At 39.6% G+C, this 18,362-nt stretch overlaps 1 protein-coding gene across 8 annotated transcripts in view; it reads left to right on the forward strand.

Annotated features, from left to right (window-relative positions):
- Positions 1-5,876, forward strand: part of LOC121877622 (solute carrier family 49 member 4 homolog) — a 125,460-nt gene extending 119,584 nt beyond the window's left edge. For all 8 annotated transcript variants that reach the window (XM_042383432.1, XM_042383429.1, XM_042383428.1 and 5 more), the window contains exon 11: positions 5,034-5,876. In XM_042383432.1, coding sequence (XP_042239366.1) covers positions 5,034-5,170 — 137 coding nt within the window. In that variant the 3' untranslated portion in view covers positions 5,171-5,876. The remainder of the gene's footprint in view (positions 1-5,033) is intronic.
- Positions 5,877-18,362: the final 12,486 nt, after the last annotated feature.

Here is an 18,362-nt window from a genome sequence, read left to right on the forward strand (position 1 = left end):
AACGAACGAGGTTCTGGAACCAATTACGTTTGTTATAGCATACCCCACTGTACTACAATTTTTATCTCTTGAGCAAAATATATGACGTTTATATTCAAATTATTCACTGTCTTGCAAGGATTCCACCAAAGCAAATTATATTCTCCTAACTTTAGACTGTGATATTATATAAGATAAACACTTTAAACCCTAAAGAAACCACCAAACTTTTGTCTGGGAAGGCAGGGGTAGGGAGGGAGGGAGGGAGCGAGCGAGCGAGCCAGCCAGGGAAGAGGGGGGGAGCGGGAGGTGAGTGGACAGTATTTTGATTGACAGATAGTGTGTGGTGAAGTATAATTTGTTTATTTACTTGAGATTTTTGTTTTTAGCTCATAAAATTCTTAGAAATTACCCGGCCAGAATATAATTTACATTGCTGGAATTCATATAAGATAGTGATTAATTTGAATATAAACAAGCTACTATTTGCATTGAACATACAAATTTTAGATCTAATTTAAGAATTTTATTAGAGAGAGCAAAAATTTTATATTTTGTGCAAAATATATGACGTTTATATTCAAATTATTCGCTGTCTTGCAAGGATTCCAGCAATGCCAGTTATATTCTCCTAACTTTAGTCTGTGATATTATATGAAAAACTTGAAGACTAAAACCCTGGCTGGGCAGATGGGGGAGAGGGGGGGAGCGGGAGGTGAGGGGATATATTTTGACAGTTGGCGCTGAAGGTCTGTGTTTATTTATCAGTCCTTAAGAGTGACTAGGCTTTTCTCTTATAATTTGCCACCCAAACAACCTGGGAGAATATAATTTACATTGCTGGGATTCTTATAAGATAGTGATTAATTTGAATATAAACAAGCTATAATTGCAATAGACGTAACAATTTTAGTACCGTAATCATTTAGTACATGTACAGTACAGGTTTGCACTTAGGTCATTTATTTCTTTTACGTTTCTTTTAGTATGGTGTGTGGATGTAAATGAATGAAAATAAATGAAGTTGTCCCTTGTTAACTGAGGGACCACTGTATTGCAGTGTACTTGTACTGTACAGTAATACCCCGCTTTACGCGGTTATCGTTTACGTGTTTCTACATTTACGCGGTACCCTGCCAGAACTGGAATTCCCACTTTACGCGGTGCATCTACTCATATACGCGGGTAAAGAATAATTTTTTTATTTAGCTCATAAAATTCATACAAATTACCCGGTCAGAATATAATTTACATTGCTGGAATTCTTACATTATGATGATCATTTTGAATATAAACATCATGGATTTTGCATTAGACATACAAATTTTAGATCTGATGTAAGAATTTTGTTTACACAGAGCAAATATGTTATCTTTTGAGCAAAATATATGACGTGTACAGTTTTACCCCGCCTAACGCGGTTTCACTTAACGCGTTTTTGCATATACGCGGTGCCTTGCCAAAGCTGAACTTTCACTTAACGCGGATTTTTTCCACATATACGCGGTGAGTGTCCGAGACGCTATTTTTAGATTTGCCCCACCCGCCACCCTGCCTGACTGCCTGTTTTAGCTCATAAAATTCATACAAATTACCAGGCCAGAATATAATTTACATTGCTGGAATTCTTATAATTTGGTGATCATTTTGAATATAAACATCATATATTTTGCTTTAAACTTACAATTTTTAGATAAAAATTTTTCTCTAGGTAACTATGGTATCTTTTGTGCAAAATATATGACATTTATATTCAAAATATTCCTGGTCTTACAAGGAATCCAGCAATGTCAATTATATTATCCTAACTTTAGTTTGAGGTATTATTTATTAAAATTTAGTGGTTATCCCACACATCTCCTTGGGACGGTTGGTGGGGGGTGGGGGGGAGGGAGGGACCGACCGACCATCTGTTACCCTGTGAAGAATTATTATTTTTTTTTATTAACTGAAGATATTTGTTTTAGCTCATAAAATTCATACAAATTACCCGGTCAGAATATAATTTACATTGCTGGAATTCTTATAATTTGGTGATCATTTTGAATATAAACATCATATATTTTGCTTTAAACTTACAATTTTTAGATAAAAATTTTTCTCTAGGTAACTATGGTATCTTTTGTGCAAAATATATGACATTTATATTCAAAATATTCCTGGTCTTACAAGGAATCCAGCAATGTCAATTATATTATCCTAACTTTAATCTGAGGTATTATTTAATACTAAATGTTAAAAACTCTGGAAGGGAGGATTGGTGGGGGGTGGGGGGGAGGGTTGGGACTGACCGCGCGGTTGGAAGAGGGGGGGAGGCAAGGTGGGGTACTTTGATTGACAGATAGTGTCGTGAAGATTATTTTTTTTTTATTAACTGAAGATATTTGTTTTAGCTCATAAAATTCATACAAATTACCCGGTCAGAATATAATTTACATTGCTGGAATTCTTATAATTTGGTGATCATTTTGAACATAAACATCATATATTTTGCTTTAAACTTACAATTTTTAGATAAAAATTTTTCTCTAGGTAACTATGTTATCTTTTGTGCAAAATATATGACATTTATATTCAAAATATTCCTGGTCTTACAAGGAATCCAGCAATGTCAATTATATTTTCCTAACTTTAGTTTGAGGTTATCCCACACATCTCCTTGGGACGGTTGGTGGGGGGTGGGGGGGGGAGGGAGGGACCGACCGACCATCTGTTAGCCGGCTGTGTAGTGTGAGAGGGGGAGGGAGTTGAGTCCATTATTTGAATGGACATTAACTTGGCGACTGTATTTCTCTATTTCTCTTAAGTATTAATTGTGTGCATGTACCATCATAAAATTAAGATGTTATTTTTACTACAACATAGGTATGTGCCTTCAAAAAGTGGAGTTTGGGGGTCGGGCCGGTTTCTATTGGAATTAATCCCATATGTTCTGTTGTTCACTTAACGCGGATTTCACTTAACGCGGGACCCTCTGGGTTCAATTGACCGCGTTAAGTGGGGTACAACTGTATATTCAAAATATTCCTGGTCTAGCAAGGAATCCAGCAATGTCAATTATATTATCCTAACTGTAGTCTGAGGTATTATTTATTACTATACCTTAAAATCTAGTGTTTTCACCCAAACATTTCTCAGAGAGGGAGGAGCCAGGAGCGTGGGAAGAGGGGGGGGGTGGTTGAGTCCATTATTTGAATGGACATTAACCTGGCAACTGTATTTCTCTTTAATATTAATTGTGTGAGCATACCATCATAAAATTAAGATGTTATTTTTACTACAACATAGGTATTGTGTCGGAAAAAGTGGAGTTTGGGAGTCGGCCCAGTCTCTATTTCAATTAACCCCATATGTTCTGTTATTTTGTTTACGCGTTTCTCGTTTTACGTGGACCTCCACGGGTTTAATTGACCGCGTAAACTGACACTATACTGTACAGTAATGAAGACTGAGAGCAGCAAAGGTTAATATTTTGAAAAATAATGGGCAAACCTTACCATTTGAACAGCTATCATAAAAAATTTTGATTTTAGTCGGAATTTCAATATAAATATTCCTTGACATGCTGATTAAGGGTCTAGACTCAAAAAGTTGTAATTAATAACTTTGCAGCAATAATTACAGTACTCGCTACCTGGGATTTTTTTATGTGTGGATATTGGTGTTTTTGTTATTCTTGATGCACAGTATTGAAGCAGTATTGTATTTAAATATGTTAATTTCCAATTCTGAGAGAAAAGGGGTTTCTTATCCAAAAGATCACCTTGTCATAATCTCAAAAATTATGATTTTACTCAAATCTCTTTATAAGTATGTATTCATCAATATGCTAATATTTGCTAAGTTTGTGTACAGTATATTAAGGTAAAGCATATAAAAAGGCGATTTAAAACTTACAGGCATGGTGTACAGTACAATAATTGGAATTTAAATTTGTTTAATGCAGATTCTTAACCAGCATGTCAAGGAGTACACTACTGGTCCATTTCTATGAAATTTGAACAAAATCAAATTTTTTACCACTTCTACTCAAATACCAGATGTTTTTTGTTTTTTTTTGCCAAAAACACTATCTGGAATTTTAAAAGTAACTTGCTTAGATGGTAAGATTAGTGTATATTCATTATAAGACATAAAAATGTGATATGAAACTTAGGCAATGGTGAAGATTTAGATTTTGTTCAGATTTCATTCAAAGGTGCTCCTTGACATGCTCGCTAATTATCTGGGTTAAAGAAATATACTATATGTTTTTGTATTAATTGAAGACCATTGAAATAATGAAACACATTTAGAATACATTTAAATTTCAAATCATGTTAGTATTAGACTTTTACCACAAATGTACACTACTCTATCTTTACCATTTTAACACTATTTTTCACTTTAATTTTTCATATTAAGGTTCTCCATGGCATGCTGCTTAAAAAACTAGGTTACAAAATTGAAATTCGAGGAATTATTGTTAATTAATGACCATTGAATTAATTACACATGTTTAGATTAAAATACCTTAAAAGTTTACTGTATCATTGTTATGCCTGTAACTTGTTAAGTCACATTTTTAGGTGTTTTACCATGAACATAGCAACATAAAACTAGCATTTCCTTTTAAGGCAGCTCTTCCGGCCTCTCTCAAGGACACATTTTGTGTTTACCCACAAGTCTAACCTTACGACCCCCAGTTTGGGAGCCACTGCAGAAAATTTAATTCTAACAAGAATAAATGCAGTATTGTTGAAGGCTGACTGAGGTTCCTTTTATGAGAGTATAGTATTATTTTTGCCATCCCCTGATTTCATCATAAAAGTACCACAGGTGGCTGGTAAAAGGTGGACTGGTTGTTCTTGGAACTCTTATGACTTGTTTGAAATATCAGAGGACTTGAAACAAGTCTTGGTTTTCCTATTACTATATGTTCCTTTCTTTTGTATTGTAATGCTGTCTCCAGCCAAAGACATGTACTATAGATACACTTTTAGACTACAGCATGTATGATGGTGCTTTTGAATACTGTAGAAGAGAAATAATCTCTGATTCTTCATTTTCCTCAGGTTATCAGTGGGTGACTTATTTACTTCTTGGCACAACTGCAGCAGCATTTATTCCACTACTTCTTGTGGAAGAGGATTATTCCAGATCAAAGATAGACCGCCACAACCTCCTTCAGACATCATACCAGCCAATATGATTTTTTTCTTCAGTTTGAATATATATTTTGTTTTGAAATTTAAATATTTTCAAGTTAATAATACTGTAGTTTGCTTAAGTGTCCATGAAGTGTGTAAAATTTAGTTTTCTCAATATTTTTGTGATGACAATTATTTTTTATCTGTGGTGATCAAAAAAATATTGCTTTTACCGGTATATTGATCTCAACATGTCTCTTTTCCTTGTAACATCAGGGATAGTAACCAAAGAATTTTTAATGTTGGTCTTGCATTTACACCAGCAATTTATGATAAATTATGAGTTTAATTATTTTATATTTTGTTTAATATTTCATAAATTTGTTTTAATTATATCACTTAGTAACTATGTTACAAGAGTAGGTGTGCCTTGATCAGAGTTGTGGGTCTTACTGTGGCAAGGCTGCAATGAACTGGGAAAAAGAATCTTCAGTTTGTTTACCAGAATGTTACTTGTAAAATTGCTAGCATGAATATGATAGATAATAGGGTTACACTCCCCTCACTTGGTGCTCCCAAGTTATTGGGACCAGGCAACCAGTTTATTGTAGGTTGCAACATTTAATAGGTGTTTTTTAATACAGTAGAACGTCTATTTAAAGCGATTCAATTTAAGATTATTGATTTAAAGTGACACCCACAATTAAGGACAATGTTTTAATTTAAAGCAAATCTTTCCTATTTAGCGCGAGTCAATCTGGTGCATCATATTTTAAAATTCATGCATAATGTTTCTCTGGGCACGCTACACTGTCCTAAGGGCAATGCTGTACTGTACATGTACCCAAAATAATGTACTAAATTATTACTAAAATTTTTGTCTAGTGCAAACTATAGCATGATTTTATTAAAGTTAATCACTATCTTATAAGAATTCCAGCAATGTAAATTATATTCTCCCCGGTCACTTCTGTGACATTTTATAAACAAAAACTCAATCTAAAGGACATAAATAAACAAATACCTGTAAATACTTCACTAGACCTTCAGCCCCAACTGTCAAACATGTCACTGTCACCACCTCCCCCCCCCCAATCAGAAGAGAAGAAGAAAAGAGGGAGTGCAGAAGTTATTACAGATGTTTTTGGTTAAGGACCAGAAGGATTTACTAGAAGAAGAGTTAGTCAGGTCAGCAGTCTTTCTTTTTATAAAATTCTGCTTGGCACTCATACCACCCAATAAAACCCCTGCAATGCTATCAGCACATACCTAGGCATCCCAAGTGGAAAAGCAACATTCATCACAAGGAAAGTTGGAGAAGAATTCTCACAAGGATTGCCAGTTTGCCCTTCGATAGTTACATAGTTGACGTTTAGAGGGGGGTGGGGGAGGTGGTCGTGCCCAGATTGATTTAATAGAAATAAGATTGTGATCAGAAGACCCTAAGGGGGCAGAAATTGAGTATGAATAGTGTGAGGGGTTAGAGGTAAAACAAAGATCAAGAATGTTAGTAAGTTGATCATGTTCATTTGGAACACGTGTAGGGTGTTTAATTATTTTTTCCAGATCATTAAGTAAGGAAAAAGAATGCCTCAACTCCACTTGGGTCATCCCTTGCAGAGCCAAGCCACTCAAATTCATCTCTTTAACACAATTAGATAAGATGCTTTGAGTAAAAATTTATACACTTTTACACTAGGGTTATGAAGTGGTGGAGTAAGAGGGAGGGAGAGGGAGTAACTTTCTCCCCCAAGGGTCGCTTCCTTCCCTCCCCCCAATGTGCATCACCGACTCCTGCTTCTCTCACTCATTCTACTATAATTGTCATTCATGATACAATATTGTTTATTTGTTATTCATTCATGAGTAAAGATACATTACAGTAATAATCTGTGCTTATCAATACCTGTACCCTTCATATACAATACTGTGTATATCTCATAGGTAAAAAAAAAAAAGTCATCAGGAACACATTTCTCTAACCCAATTTGAGCAAATGTTGTGAATAAAAATTTATACACTTTTTTTGCCAGCTGTAAATATATGTGCACCTCAAAAATACCTTAGCTTTTGTCTTTATTCAAGACATCTTCAGGTCATGAGACCCACTAATCCCTCATCCTGACAAAAGGTGACCTGACATTGCATCAGAAGGTCAGTAATTTGAGATCACTAATCCCCACCCCACCTCCACTTGATATTGATCAGGTCAGGTCAGTAATATGAGATTCATTAATCCCCTACCACACCTACATTGCAACATTTCTTGATTTTTTTTTCATAAAACAATTGAGTACCCATCATTATTATTGTGTGTTTGTGACTGTTAAATGAGCAGTACAACTTTGAAAATGTCTAGCAAGCATTTGCTCACCATCTTTAAACCTATACCTCCAGTCTCCACTCCTCAGAGTCCCCAAAGTGTTTGTGTGTGTGTAGGACTCAGGTTGATATCTCCACTCCACCTTAAGAGTCCCCTTAGCCTCGAAGGGGACATGTGATGATGATGAGACTTGTTCTTAATAATGTGGTGATTTTTTTATTTTTCAGTGATACATGTGGGTGTTCAACTGTTATAATCATCCTGATTTATGATATTTCGACCTGTGATCAGGATTTCAAGAACTTAACCCCATCGTAAATAGAGGTTAACCAACATTAATTTCCAATTCCTTTCCTTTGTCACCATAAGCTAGATGATTCAGTTCATAAATAATTTTATGGTCTTCATGTTAAACACTATTCAGTATTATGAACTTACATTTCCTGAGCAAAAACAATAACTTTCAAGACACCCATACAACACATTCTTTATGTTACTTCTTTGTTTAGGTAGTTTCTTTAAAAAGTTGTAAGATATAGGAAGACAGATATCAATTGCATAAGTGTTGGACAAATTTCTGAACCCTGAACTTAGCTTAACCAACCACAACCCTAACATAAATTATTGTCCAGGTTCAGGAATTGGTTATGCCTAGTTTGAGCATCTAAGGATCTTGAGTGGTGAAGAGGATGTCTTGTTAAAACACTTATATACAGTTACAGTAATTCAACTTTATTAGAGTAATGGACATTTACAGTATAAGTGTTAGACTAGGAAAGAGTAGGATACAAAAGGATGATTCTACAGGGATGAATGTGCTGAAAATGTGGGATGAAAGAGCTTAAAAGAACAACAATTATCCTCCAAGGAAACAAACTATTACTGTTACAGGTATACCCTAACAATGTAGCGGGTGTAGCGGGCGGGTCGTGTTGCGTCTCTGTAACAAAGCGTGTTCGGCATTCGGGCCTTCGATGTAGAGCGGCAGAAATTGGACAGTGATTACATAAGTTCGTCAAGATCGTCTTAGTGAGGTGAAAGTGTAAATCGATGTAGGACTTTTCATGCTAGACACGATTGTATTTTTGAAAACTCAATTTCCACCGAGTTGGAGGTACAGCCAGGGTCACAGGCCTATAACCACACAATCACTGCCACATGACAAAGCTTTTATTTTATTTTATTTTTTAGGGTGTTGTGGTCACGGCTGTGATAAAGGCCAACCAGGGAGTGTAGTACTGTGCCTTCAGTTAAATCAGTTCATAGTTGTCATCAGTGAATGCAGAAGAGACTATAAATAACTTAAAGTGAATACATATTGGCAATCGAGCTGGTAAGGACAACTGCCAGCCTATTCGTGTCATAGGTGCCACAGAGACTTTAAATTTTATTTTGTTTGTGTGCTTTCTCAAGGACTGAATCTGTGTTTATAATACACCACTCACAGGGAGATACAGTGTACACAGTGATAGTTCATAGTGTCATCAGTGACCGCTGAAGTTGTAAATAACTTAAAGTGAGCGCTCACTAGCAAGCAAGCTGGAAAGGCACCGTGCCAGCTGAAACCAAGTCGTGTCATAGGTGCCACAGAGACTTTAAATTTTATTTTGATTGTGTGCTTTCTCAAGGACTGAAACTGTGCCTACAATACACCATTCACAGGGAGATACAGTGTACGCAGTCGCAGACGACAACTCTATAGGCAACAGAGAGTAGCTAAGTACTTTTTCTCTCTTTATTTTTTTGAAATAGGTGTAGATTTATACACAGTCTGCACCCCCCCCCCCACAACAACAACAACCATGAGTTTGATATGTGATTACTGCAGGGAGACGTCGGATATGGAGGATACAGGCCTAACTAATGCAACGTTTAGGAAGTTACTAACTGCCGTAAAGCATGATGGCTGTTGCTGGTATTGCTCTGGCTGCATAGTCAAGGTGAATGAAGCGATTGCAATCCATAAGGGAACGAGTTCTCTAGGGACGAAAATAGATGAAGCAGGAGCCCTGCTGGTTGACAAACTGGAGCAAGTTGGAAAAGAGATCCTTGCTAAGACTGAGGAAGTAGCTAATAGAATGGAGGTGGTTGCTAAGAGGAGTTATGTTGACGTATTAGGAGGGCCACGGGGGGGGCGGAGAGTAATGCAGAATCAGTACAGGTTCTACAGCAGATTGGGACTGAAAAAGTGTGTCGAAGCAATGAAAATTAACGGACCTACTGTTAGGGGAGAGGAGGAACACCAGGAACGGCTCCAGCGCAGGAACAATGTAATAGATTTTGGAGTCACAGAGAGCCAGGCAGAGGGAACTGTGAGTAAGGAAACACACGACAAGGTGCTGTTTCGAAATATTTGCACAGAGGTTCTGAAGATTCCAGCAACCCCTCAGGATGTGAGGAGGCTGGGACAAAAGCAGGGGGCTAAGCCTCGCCCCCTCAGGATCACACTAGGGAGTGAGGAGGAGAAATGGCAAGTTATTCGGCAGGCAAAAAACTTAGCAAGGAGCGAGGCATTTCGGGATGTATTTATTCACTCAGACCGCACGGTAATGCAGAGGGAACAGCACAAGAAGCTCCTGCAGGACTTGAAGCAGAAGAGGGAGGAGTCGAGGAGGAACGGGGACATGTGTACATGGGTTATACTCAGGGGGAGGGTAGTGGAAACAAGTGTGCCGACACAGGGCCAGGGGGCAGCAGTGCACCCTCCACCCACTCAACCCCCCACCCGGGAGGCGGCACCAGCTCAGCCTACCGGACAGGAGGGAACGAGCGCCGTGTAAACAATGACATTTCTAACCACACCTTGCAAAATACAGTGTACTTAGCAAATGCTGCAGCTTCTGAGAATGTGGGTGGAGCGAGTTTATTACTAAGAGCAGAGACGTTACCGAGAACAAATTCTGGCTTGAATGTCATGTACACTAATACTGACACGTTCCTTGATAAGAGAGAGAGTTTGAAACACTACTAAGAGTACACCAACCAAATATTGTAGGAGTTGTAGAACTGTTGTACAAGAACAGGAGAATCGACCCAGAGGAATGTGAGTTCAGTATTGCTGGATATGACTCATTTACGAACCTAACTCAAGAATCCTGCAGGAGGGGTGTGGTTATCTACGCTAAGCAAGACCTTAGAGCCAGCCAGGCGAGGGTACAGGGAGAGGATGTTTTTGAAGAGTCCAAGTGGTGTAAAATTAAATTAAAGGGATGGGACTTACTTATCGTCGGGTGTATCTACAGATCCCCAAACTGTGGCCCACTAAATCAAAGGAACTTAAGAACCTTAATAAACAATGCGGCGATGCTCAACCCCAGCCACCTCCTTATCATGGGGGACTTTAACTATGGCGACATCGACTGGAGAAACGAGTCCACCCCGAATGACTTGAATAATCCTGCTACTCTTTTTGTAGCAGATAATTTTCTGTTCCAACATGTGAGAGACCCGACACATTACAGAGGGGAGCAAACACCCAAGCCACTTGACCTCATCATAACAAACGAGGAGGGTATGGTGGCCAAACTGGAACACCTTGCCCCAGTTGGCACCAGTCACCATACAGTGTTGTCATTCAGATTTAACTGTTACCTAGTTCAAGATAAGGCCAGGCCAAGGTGCAAATATTACAAGGGAAATTACAATGGGATGAGGGAAGAGATGAGGGGTATCAACTGGCCTGACTTATTAAGGTACAAGAACGCAGACACTACGCTGAATATCATAACTAGTAAAATGACCCATTTGATCGATAAATATATACCCAAGACCAAACCCAGTGCTTCTAGGAATACGAGGGGACCCCTACACATGAACCATGCGGCGGTCGACAAAATTAAAAAGAAAACCCAGAAATTCAAGAAGTGGGTTGGGTCAAACGATGAGCAAGACAGGAGGATGTATGCAAGAGCCAGAAACCAAGCAAAGATAGAGTGTAGGAGGGCTGAAAAGGAGTTCCAGAGGCTGGTTGCACGCGAGGTCAAGTCAAACCCAAAGGCGTTTTACCGCTATGCAACGTCGAAATTGAAAACGCGAGTAGGAGTATCAGACCTGAGGCTTGAAGATGGTAGTTACGCAAATTCTGACCAGGATAAAGCTGAGGCATTAAACAGCTTCTTTTCCTCAGTGTTCACAAGAGAGGATGCAACTAACCTTCCTGCGTTTGAGGACAGACGGTTCGACACAGCACTGACCCACATTGTGTTCACAGAAGAAGGTATTAGAAATAAACTGTCCAGGCTAAAGGTCCATAAGAGTCCCTGACCTGACATGGTGCATCCTAGAGTGCTAAGAGAGCTGTGCAACGAGCTTGCAGAGCCCCTGAAGATTCTGTTTTGTAAATGCCTGGATGAACAAATGGTCCCCAGTGAATGGAAAGTGGCTTATGTGAGTCCTATCTTCAAGAAGGGCGATAGTCACTCCACGAACAACTATAGACCGGTGAGCCTGACCAGCATAATATGTAAAGTACTTGAGAGTATTATCAGAGATGCAGCGATGGAACATCTACTACGAAACAACCTTGTAAAAGATTGCCAACACGGTTTTATGCCGGGGCGCTCTTGCTTAACACAATTGCTCAAGGTATTGGATATTTGGACCCATATTCTAGAACAGGGTGGTAATATCGACAATATTTACCTAGATTTTGCCAAGGCTTTCGACAGTGTACCCCACGAAAGGCTGAAAATCAAACGAAGGGTACGGATCTGCTGGGCTGCAGTCCATGTTCTCTTTGTGTGATGCACGGATGCCAAGGAGCTCTAGGGGTCGTGCTGTGCCTTGATGGCGTCCTTAGCTGCCGATGAAACCGCTCTACCATGCCGTTGGATTGAGGGTGGTAAGCAGTAGTGAAGTGCCTGGAAGTGCCGAGGAACTGTAGGAGACTATGCCAGAGTTGTGACTCAAACTGGGCTCCTCGGTCAGTGATGACAGTCGTGGGAGGACCGAAATGGGAGACCCGACCAGACAGGAAGGTGCGGACGGCTGACTCTGCTGTAGCATTAGGCATGGGAATGGCTTCTGTCCAGCTGTTGAAACGATCAATGCAGGTAAAGATATAGGTGTTGCCGCAGGGTGCTGGAAGAGGTCCCACGATGTCGAGGTGCACTAACTGGAAGCGTCCTATGGGTACAGGAAAAGTTTCTAAGGGAGCCCGTGTGTGTCGATGTATCTTAGAGGACTGGTAGTCCAGGCACTGGGCAGCACGTACACGTGGGTGACTGAGTCCATGGATGTGGTCGGTGACATGCAGCGGTGAGACGCCTGAAGTGACGGAGGTTGTGGCGTTTACCAACCCCCCTTGACGTCGCTTGCTCGTCTAGTTGCAGGGAGCCTCACAGCATCTAGCATTGGCACCAAAACGTTGATGGTACCAACAGAAGGTAGGTACACTGTGCTGGGGGCTGGCGGCAGGGTCTGAGGCAGGGCAGGGGTGTTGGGGTCGGTAGGACACAGTGCGTGGGGCAGGAACAGGAAAAGCAGCAGGCTTGGAGAAGTAGAGCTGCTCGAGGGTGTCCATCCTGCGGTGTAGAGATTGTAGCAGGTCCTTCATGTCTTGTTTGTCTGGTGGAATGCTACTTCTCTGAGGAGCGTTAATCTGGTTGATGAGACCGAACCTAAGTGGAGGTGTGGCCACTGAGTTGTCCACGGCAGCATGACGCACAGCGGTGTATTCATGGAACACTCTGTCTGCCGTGGCTGCGTAGATCGCCGGGGTTGTAGAGTAGTCTAGTGCGGACAGGGCGAGGCGAACTTCTGCAGGGAGCTTCTGTGCATGAAGCTGGCGCAGGACAGTGTCAAGAAGCCTGTCTGTGTGGCAGGAGTTCAGTCTCTCCATCTCGTCCCAGAGACGAGCAGGCGTTGAGTTGCCGAGGGAGAGACCGGATCGGTCTTGCAGGAGACCGGTGTAAGGCCGCTGGTATCGCCTCTTGAGAGTGTCTCGTAGAGCTGTGAATTTGTTGTCATCTGGGGGCTTATTGATTGCTTCTGAGACTTGTGTGGCGACTTCTGTGGACAGGGAACAGACCAGGGCGTCATACTTCTGTTCGTCTGTAGCTGTAGAGCTATTGATAGCATTCACAGCTGCTAGGCACAGTCAGTATTGGTAGGCAGAAAACTGCCTAACTGTGGGTTGTTATTACATCCTTCCCATGTTTCTAATTTTTCCAAAAAGCAATTCAATATGATCTTGACTCATTTTGTATGTCAACAAAAAGCTTAAAACAGGATTAGGACATGCCACCAAATTTTTATATAAGCTCTGCAAACTCCGTATGCAAAATATGAAACCAAGAAAACCAGTTTTACGATTGGACTTCAGTAGTTCTTGACCATCAAGGAGTTTTAACGATCTGATATATGTTTCTGCTACATTTGTAGCTACTGGGGTGTAAATTCCTTGAGTTCATTATGTCAAACAGTGCATTAAAAATCATAATGAAATCAATAGTAGCTTCACAGCCATCAAATTCACTTACTTTTTCATTAAGACAAAACGTAAAGACCTTGCAACTGATTCACTAAGTAACTGTGCAGCTAATTAGGCTTTCATTTTTTTTTTATCCATAAAATGTGTGCAATTCTCAGTTTATTGCCAAAATGAAGTCCTTTATGTTCTTGGAGGTTGTGCAACTGTTCAATGTACTTCCATTTCACAAACTTACCATGACCAGTGTAAGTGGAATAGAAGAGAGGAACGGATTCATTCACGCTATATATTATCAATATGTTAACTAAATTTCAGAATGACTAATAATTTTAATGTAGAAATGCACAAATATTCAAGACACCAACAAAATCGATGCTCACTCCACGGTAAACAAAACCAAACTGACGCCTGGTGGGTGAGTCAAGCGGCTGATGGGCGCACAAAAAACTAGTTCCCTATACTGCATATATTATCAATATGATAAATAAATGTTAAAATGACAAATAATTTTAATATAAAAAATGCAAAAATATTAAAGAGCACAACTTTCATGATATTTACTCCACTGGAAACGAATGTAAACATAGAACAGATTACTGAATTGGCAGACTAGCCCATCAGCTGATGCTCACAACAAAATGTGTTGTTCGTAAGGATTTCGTTAATCTAAGTTTTCTTCGTGAACTGAATTGAAGATCCTTATGGGAGGTAATTCGTTAACCGAAATTTCGTTAATCGAACCGTTCGTTAACCGAGGGACCACTGTACTACAGGTTGTACCTCTCTAGTCCGGCAACCTCGGGACCTGACCAGTGCCGGACCATGGAAATTGCCGGACCATGGAAATTCACCCTTTTCCTGGATAGATAGTGACTTGTGCTTATGCTTGGAAGCACTTGCACCACTTTCTCTGCATCATGGTCTCTTTGAAGACATATTGAAGGGTTAAATGTCGTATAGTAGCTTCTCAAATTTCGCGAGTTTTTAATTCTTAACGTATTTTATTGGAACACACAAAAAAATAACTAAATAAAAATTTTGACGGCGGAAACTTGAATTTCGACGGGTTTGAACGGCCCGCCAACATGCAGACGACATGCATAATCGTGTAAACAGCGTCATTTCTCTTATGTACAAAAGATTCATTATTGTTTATTACTGAATGTCTTTTTTAATGAATTAATGTTTATGTGTGCAAAATGAGCAATACAATTCATTAATAATACGTAGAATATTAAAACACATGAGGAAATGACACAGCACTGTTTATGTTGATTACAAAACCAGTGACTGACTGGTTCTACATATAAAACTGAAGAAAATAAGACCTTGGCTGTAGCTGTAGTAAAATTAATATGGTTGTTTTAAGTAATGTTATTTAATGTTAATATATGGAACAATAAAAGTAGCTAACGATAATGGTAAAAAAAAAAAAGAGAGATCGCGTATGTAAGTGCGCATGCGCACACGTGAAAACATATCGTCATTACTTTACATAAGAATATGAAAGCAACACTTATTTACTGTTCATATATATTTAAATTAATGCTTCTGAATTTGTTTTTATTGAATTAATGTTTGTGTGTGCAAAATTAACAATACAATTTATTAATAATACGTGGAATATTAGAGGAGACGAGACGGCTGCCGGCATTGTTTATGTTAAAGCTTACAAAACCAGTGACTGATTGGTTCTACATATAAAACTGAAGAAAATAAGACCCTGATTTTAGCTGTAGTAAAATTAATGTAAAAAAATTAATATGGTTGTTTGAAGTACCTGTAATGTTATTTAATGTTAATAAATGGAACAATATAAGTAGCTAACCATTAATGGTAAAAAAAAAAGTGAGACTGCGCGTATGTAAGTGCGCACATGTGAAAACATATCGTCATTACTCTACATAAGAATATGAAAGCAACACTTATTTACTGCTCATATATATTGAAGGGTTAAATGTTGTACTCTGTATAGACAAGCAGAGAGAGAGAGAGAGAGAGCAGCCGAACTGCCGGATGTAAACAAACCTTAATTTCCCGCGGCTTTGCCCACCCGGGCATAGGTTTTTTTTAATAAAAAAAGCTGCCTATCTACCTATTGGACAAACTAAAGTCATTCCGGACCACGGGAGTTTCTGGACCACAGAATGCCGGACTAGAGGGGTACAACCTGTATATACTAAATAGAAAATAAATAGAAAACAGTAAAATTATAAAAGAAATTATCTCTCCTCTTACACATATGTATTAATAATTTAGTGAAAGAATAACAAACTTATTTCATCCCCCCACCCCTTACACCAGTGGTACACAGGTTGCCAAATCCATCAAACATTGCCTGTTAAAGTACACTCACGCACCATAGTTTCGATGCACCCTCTACCCCTACTGGCTCGAGGGAAGTAGTCAGGGCTGCAAACCGACCGGTCCCTCTTGTATTGTGATGGTAAATAAAGTGTTGTGAAGTCACTAAAAAAAAACTTGTGCATATATTCTTTAGAATATTACATCATGAAATGCTATTTGTACAATCCAGCGAAGCTTCGAGCTACTACATTGCACCACTGAATGAAGGGTGGGGGGAAGTGAGGGGAGGGGGATGTTTGGTATGAAGCCAAGGCTACAACTTCCATCAAGTCAGGGGTAGAGGTGCATCGAAACTATGGCGCTTGAGTGTACCTGTAAAAGAGAGAGTGAAGCAACATTTCGGTGAAGAGAAAGGGAAGAGATTATCAACTAAAGGAGGAAAGTTAATGAGACAAAATGCCTTTGATTCCATCCTATCTAACAGTTGGACAGAAGAAGAGCCACCCCAGATATGAGAGCAGTACTCCAAGTTAGGACGAATGAATCCCTTATAAACTTGAAGCGACTGCTCAAGAGACTAGTAGGCTACAGCATCTGTGCAGCATTCCCAGCTTTCAGGAGGTAGCTTTAGCAATGTTATGTATGTGCAGCTTCCATGACATTTTAGAGGAAATGGTGAGACCTAGCATATCTATTTTAGAATTTGACAAAATGATTGCATCCTGAAATATGTTTGGTGGGAGATCTTCTATTTTGGAAAGTGTAATTGTTAAATGCTGTTTTATTATTATTGAATTTAACCAAGTTTCTACCTCCCCATTCGGAGATTCCCGCATTGATAGATGAAATTATATCAGCTCTGGAAACAGATCTAGTTTGAGAATTGGGGGAAGGGAAAAATATGAAGAGGAGTGATGGGTAGAATCATCAGCGTAAGAATAGATAGAATTAGTCGTAGTGTGAAGTAAATCATTGATAAAAAGAAGGAAGAGAGTAGGAGAAAGAACAGAACCCTGTGGGACACCACTATTGGTAGAGAAAAAGCGAGAGATCGATCCCTCGACAACAACTGCCATGGATTGGTTCTCAAGGAAGCTAGAAATTGGAGAACAAAGTGGGGGAAAGAAATCATAGGAGAGAAGTTTAGAAAGCAAAGACTTGAGCCATACCCTGTCAAATGCCTTGGAGATGTCGAAGGCCATGACGAAAGTTTCCCCATAACCCCTAAGAGAGGATGTCCAAAGATGGATGCAGTAGGAGAGCAGATAACCAGTAGATCCGACAAAAGAGAATGGCGTTCAAGGTGACAGAGAAAATGAGAGTTTAAGATAGTTTAAAAAAATCTTAGAGAGGGATGAAGTTAGGGCAATGGAGCGATAGTTAGAGGGATTGGAATGGTCACCCTTCTTCATGATAGGATGAGCCAAGGCATGCTTCCAAGAAGAAGGAAAAGTTTGGGTTTTGAGGCAAAGGCGAAACAGGCGAACATGCAGGGGGGCCAGAACTTAAGCACACTCCCTCAGAACGCGAGGGGGTATTCCGTCCGGTCCGTGTGCCTTACTCACATCCAACCTGGATAACACACCGGCAGCCCTACGAGTGGAGATAATAGGAAAGTGCATAGGTTCAGTAGGAGGAGCAGGAGTAGGAGGGATAGAGTTGGAATTGTCTAAGATGGAATTAGATGAGAATAAGGTGCCAAAAAGATTGGCTTTATCAGGGGAAGAGTTGGCTATAGATTTATCAGGTTAAAAGAGAGGCAGAAAAGAGAGAGTGCAGAAGTTATTACAGATGTTTTTGGTTAAGGACCAGAAGGATGTACTAGAAGAAGAGTTAATCAGGTCAGCGGCCTTTCTTTTTATAAAATTCCGCTTGGCCCCATGAAGAATAACCTAACAACGATTCCTAGAAGTAATGAAAGAGGAGTGGGTAATAGGAGAAGGGGATACAGTGGTCCCTCGGTTAATGAGCACAATTCGTTCCAGAAGGTCTTTCGTTAACCAAATCCATTGTTTCAATGGGATATTGGGTAATGGTTCCAGCTCACCGAAAAGTACATACAAAGTAAAAAAAAAATGCAGTAAAGTACACTTACTTTGAGGTGTGTATGTAGAAGGCTCCTGGTTGATGATGATGATGGGAATTAGAAGTAGGGGTGGAGAAGGGAGAAGAGAAGGAAGTGGGGGTGGAGAAG

The sequence above is a fragment of the Homarus americanus genome, unplaced genomic scaffold, assembly GCF_018991925.1.
Source record: "Homarus americanus isolate GMGI-L3 unplaced genomic scaffold, GMGI_Hamer_2.0 scaffold19918, whole genome shotgun sequence".
NCBI lineage: Eukaryota > Metazoa > Arthropoda > Malacostraca > Decapoda > Nephropidae > Homarus > Homarus americanus.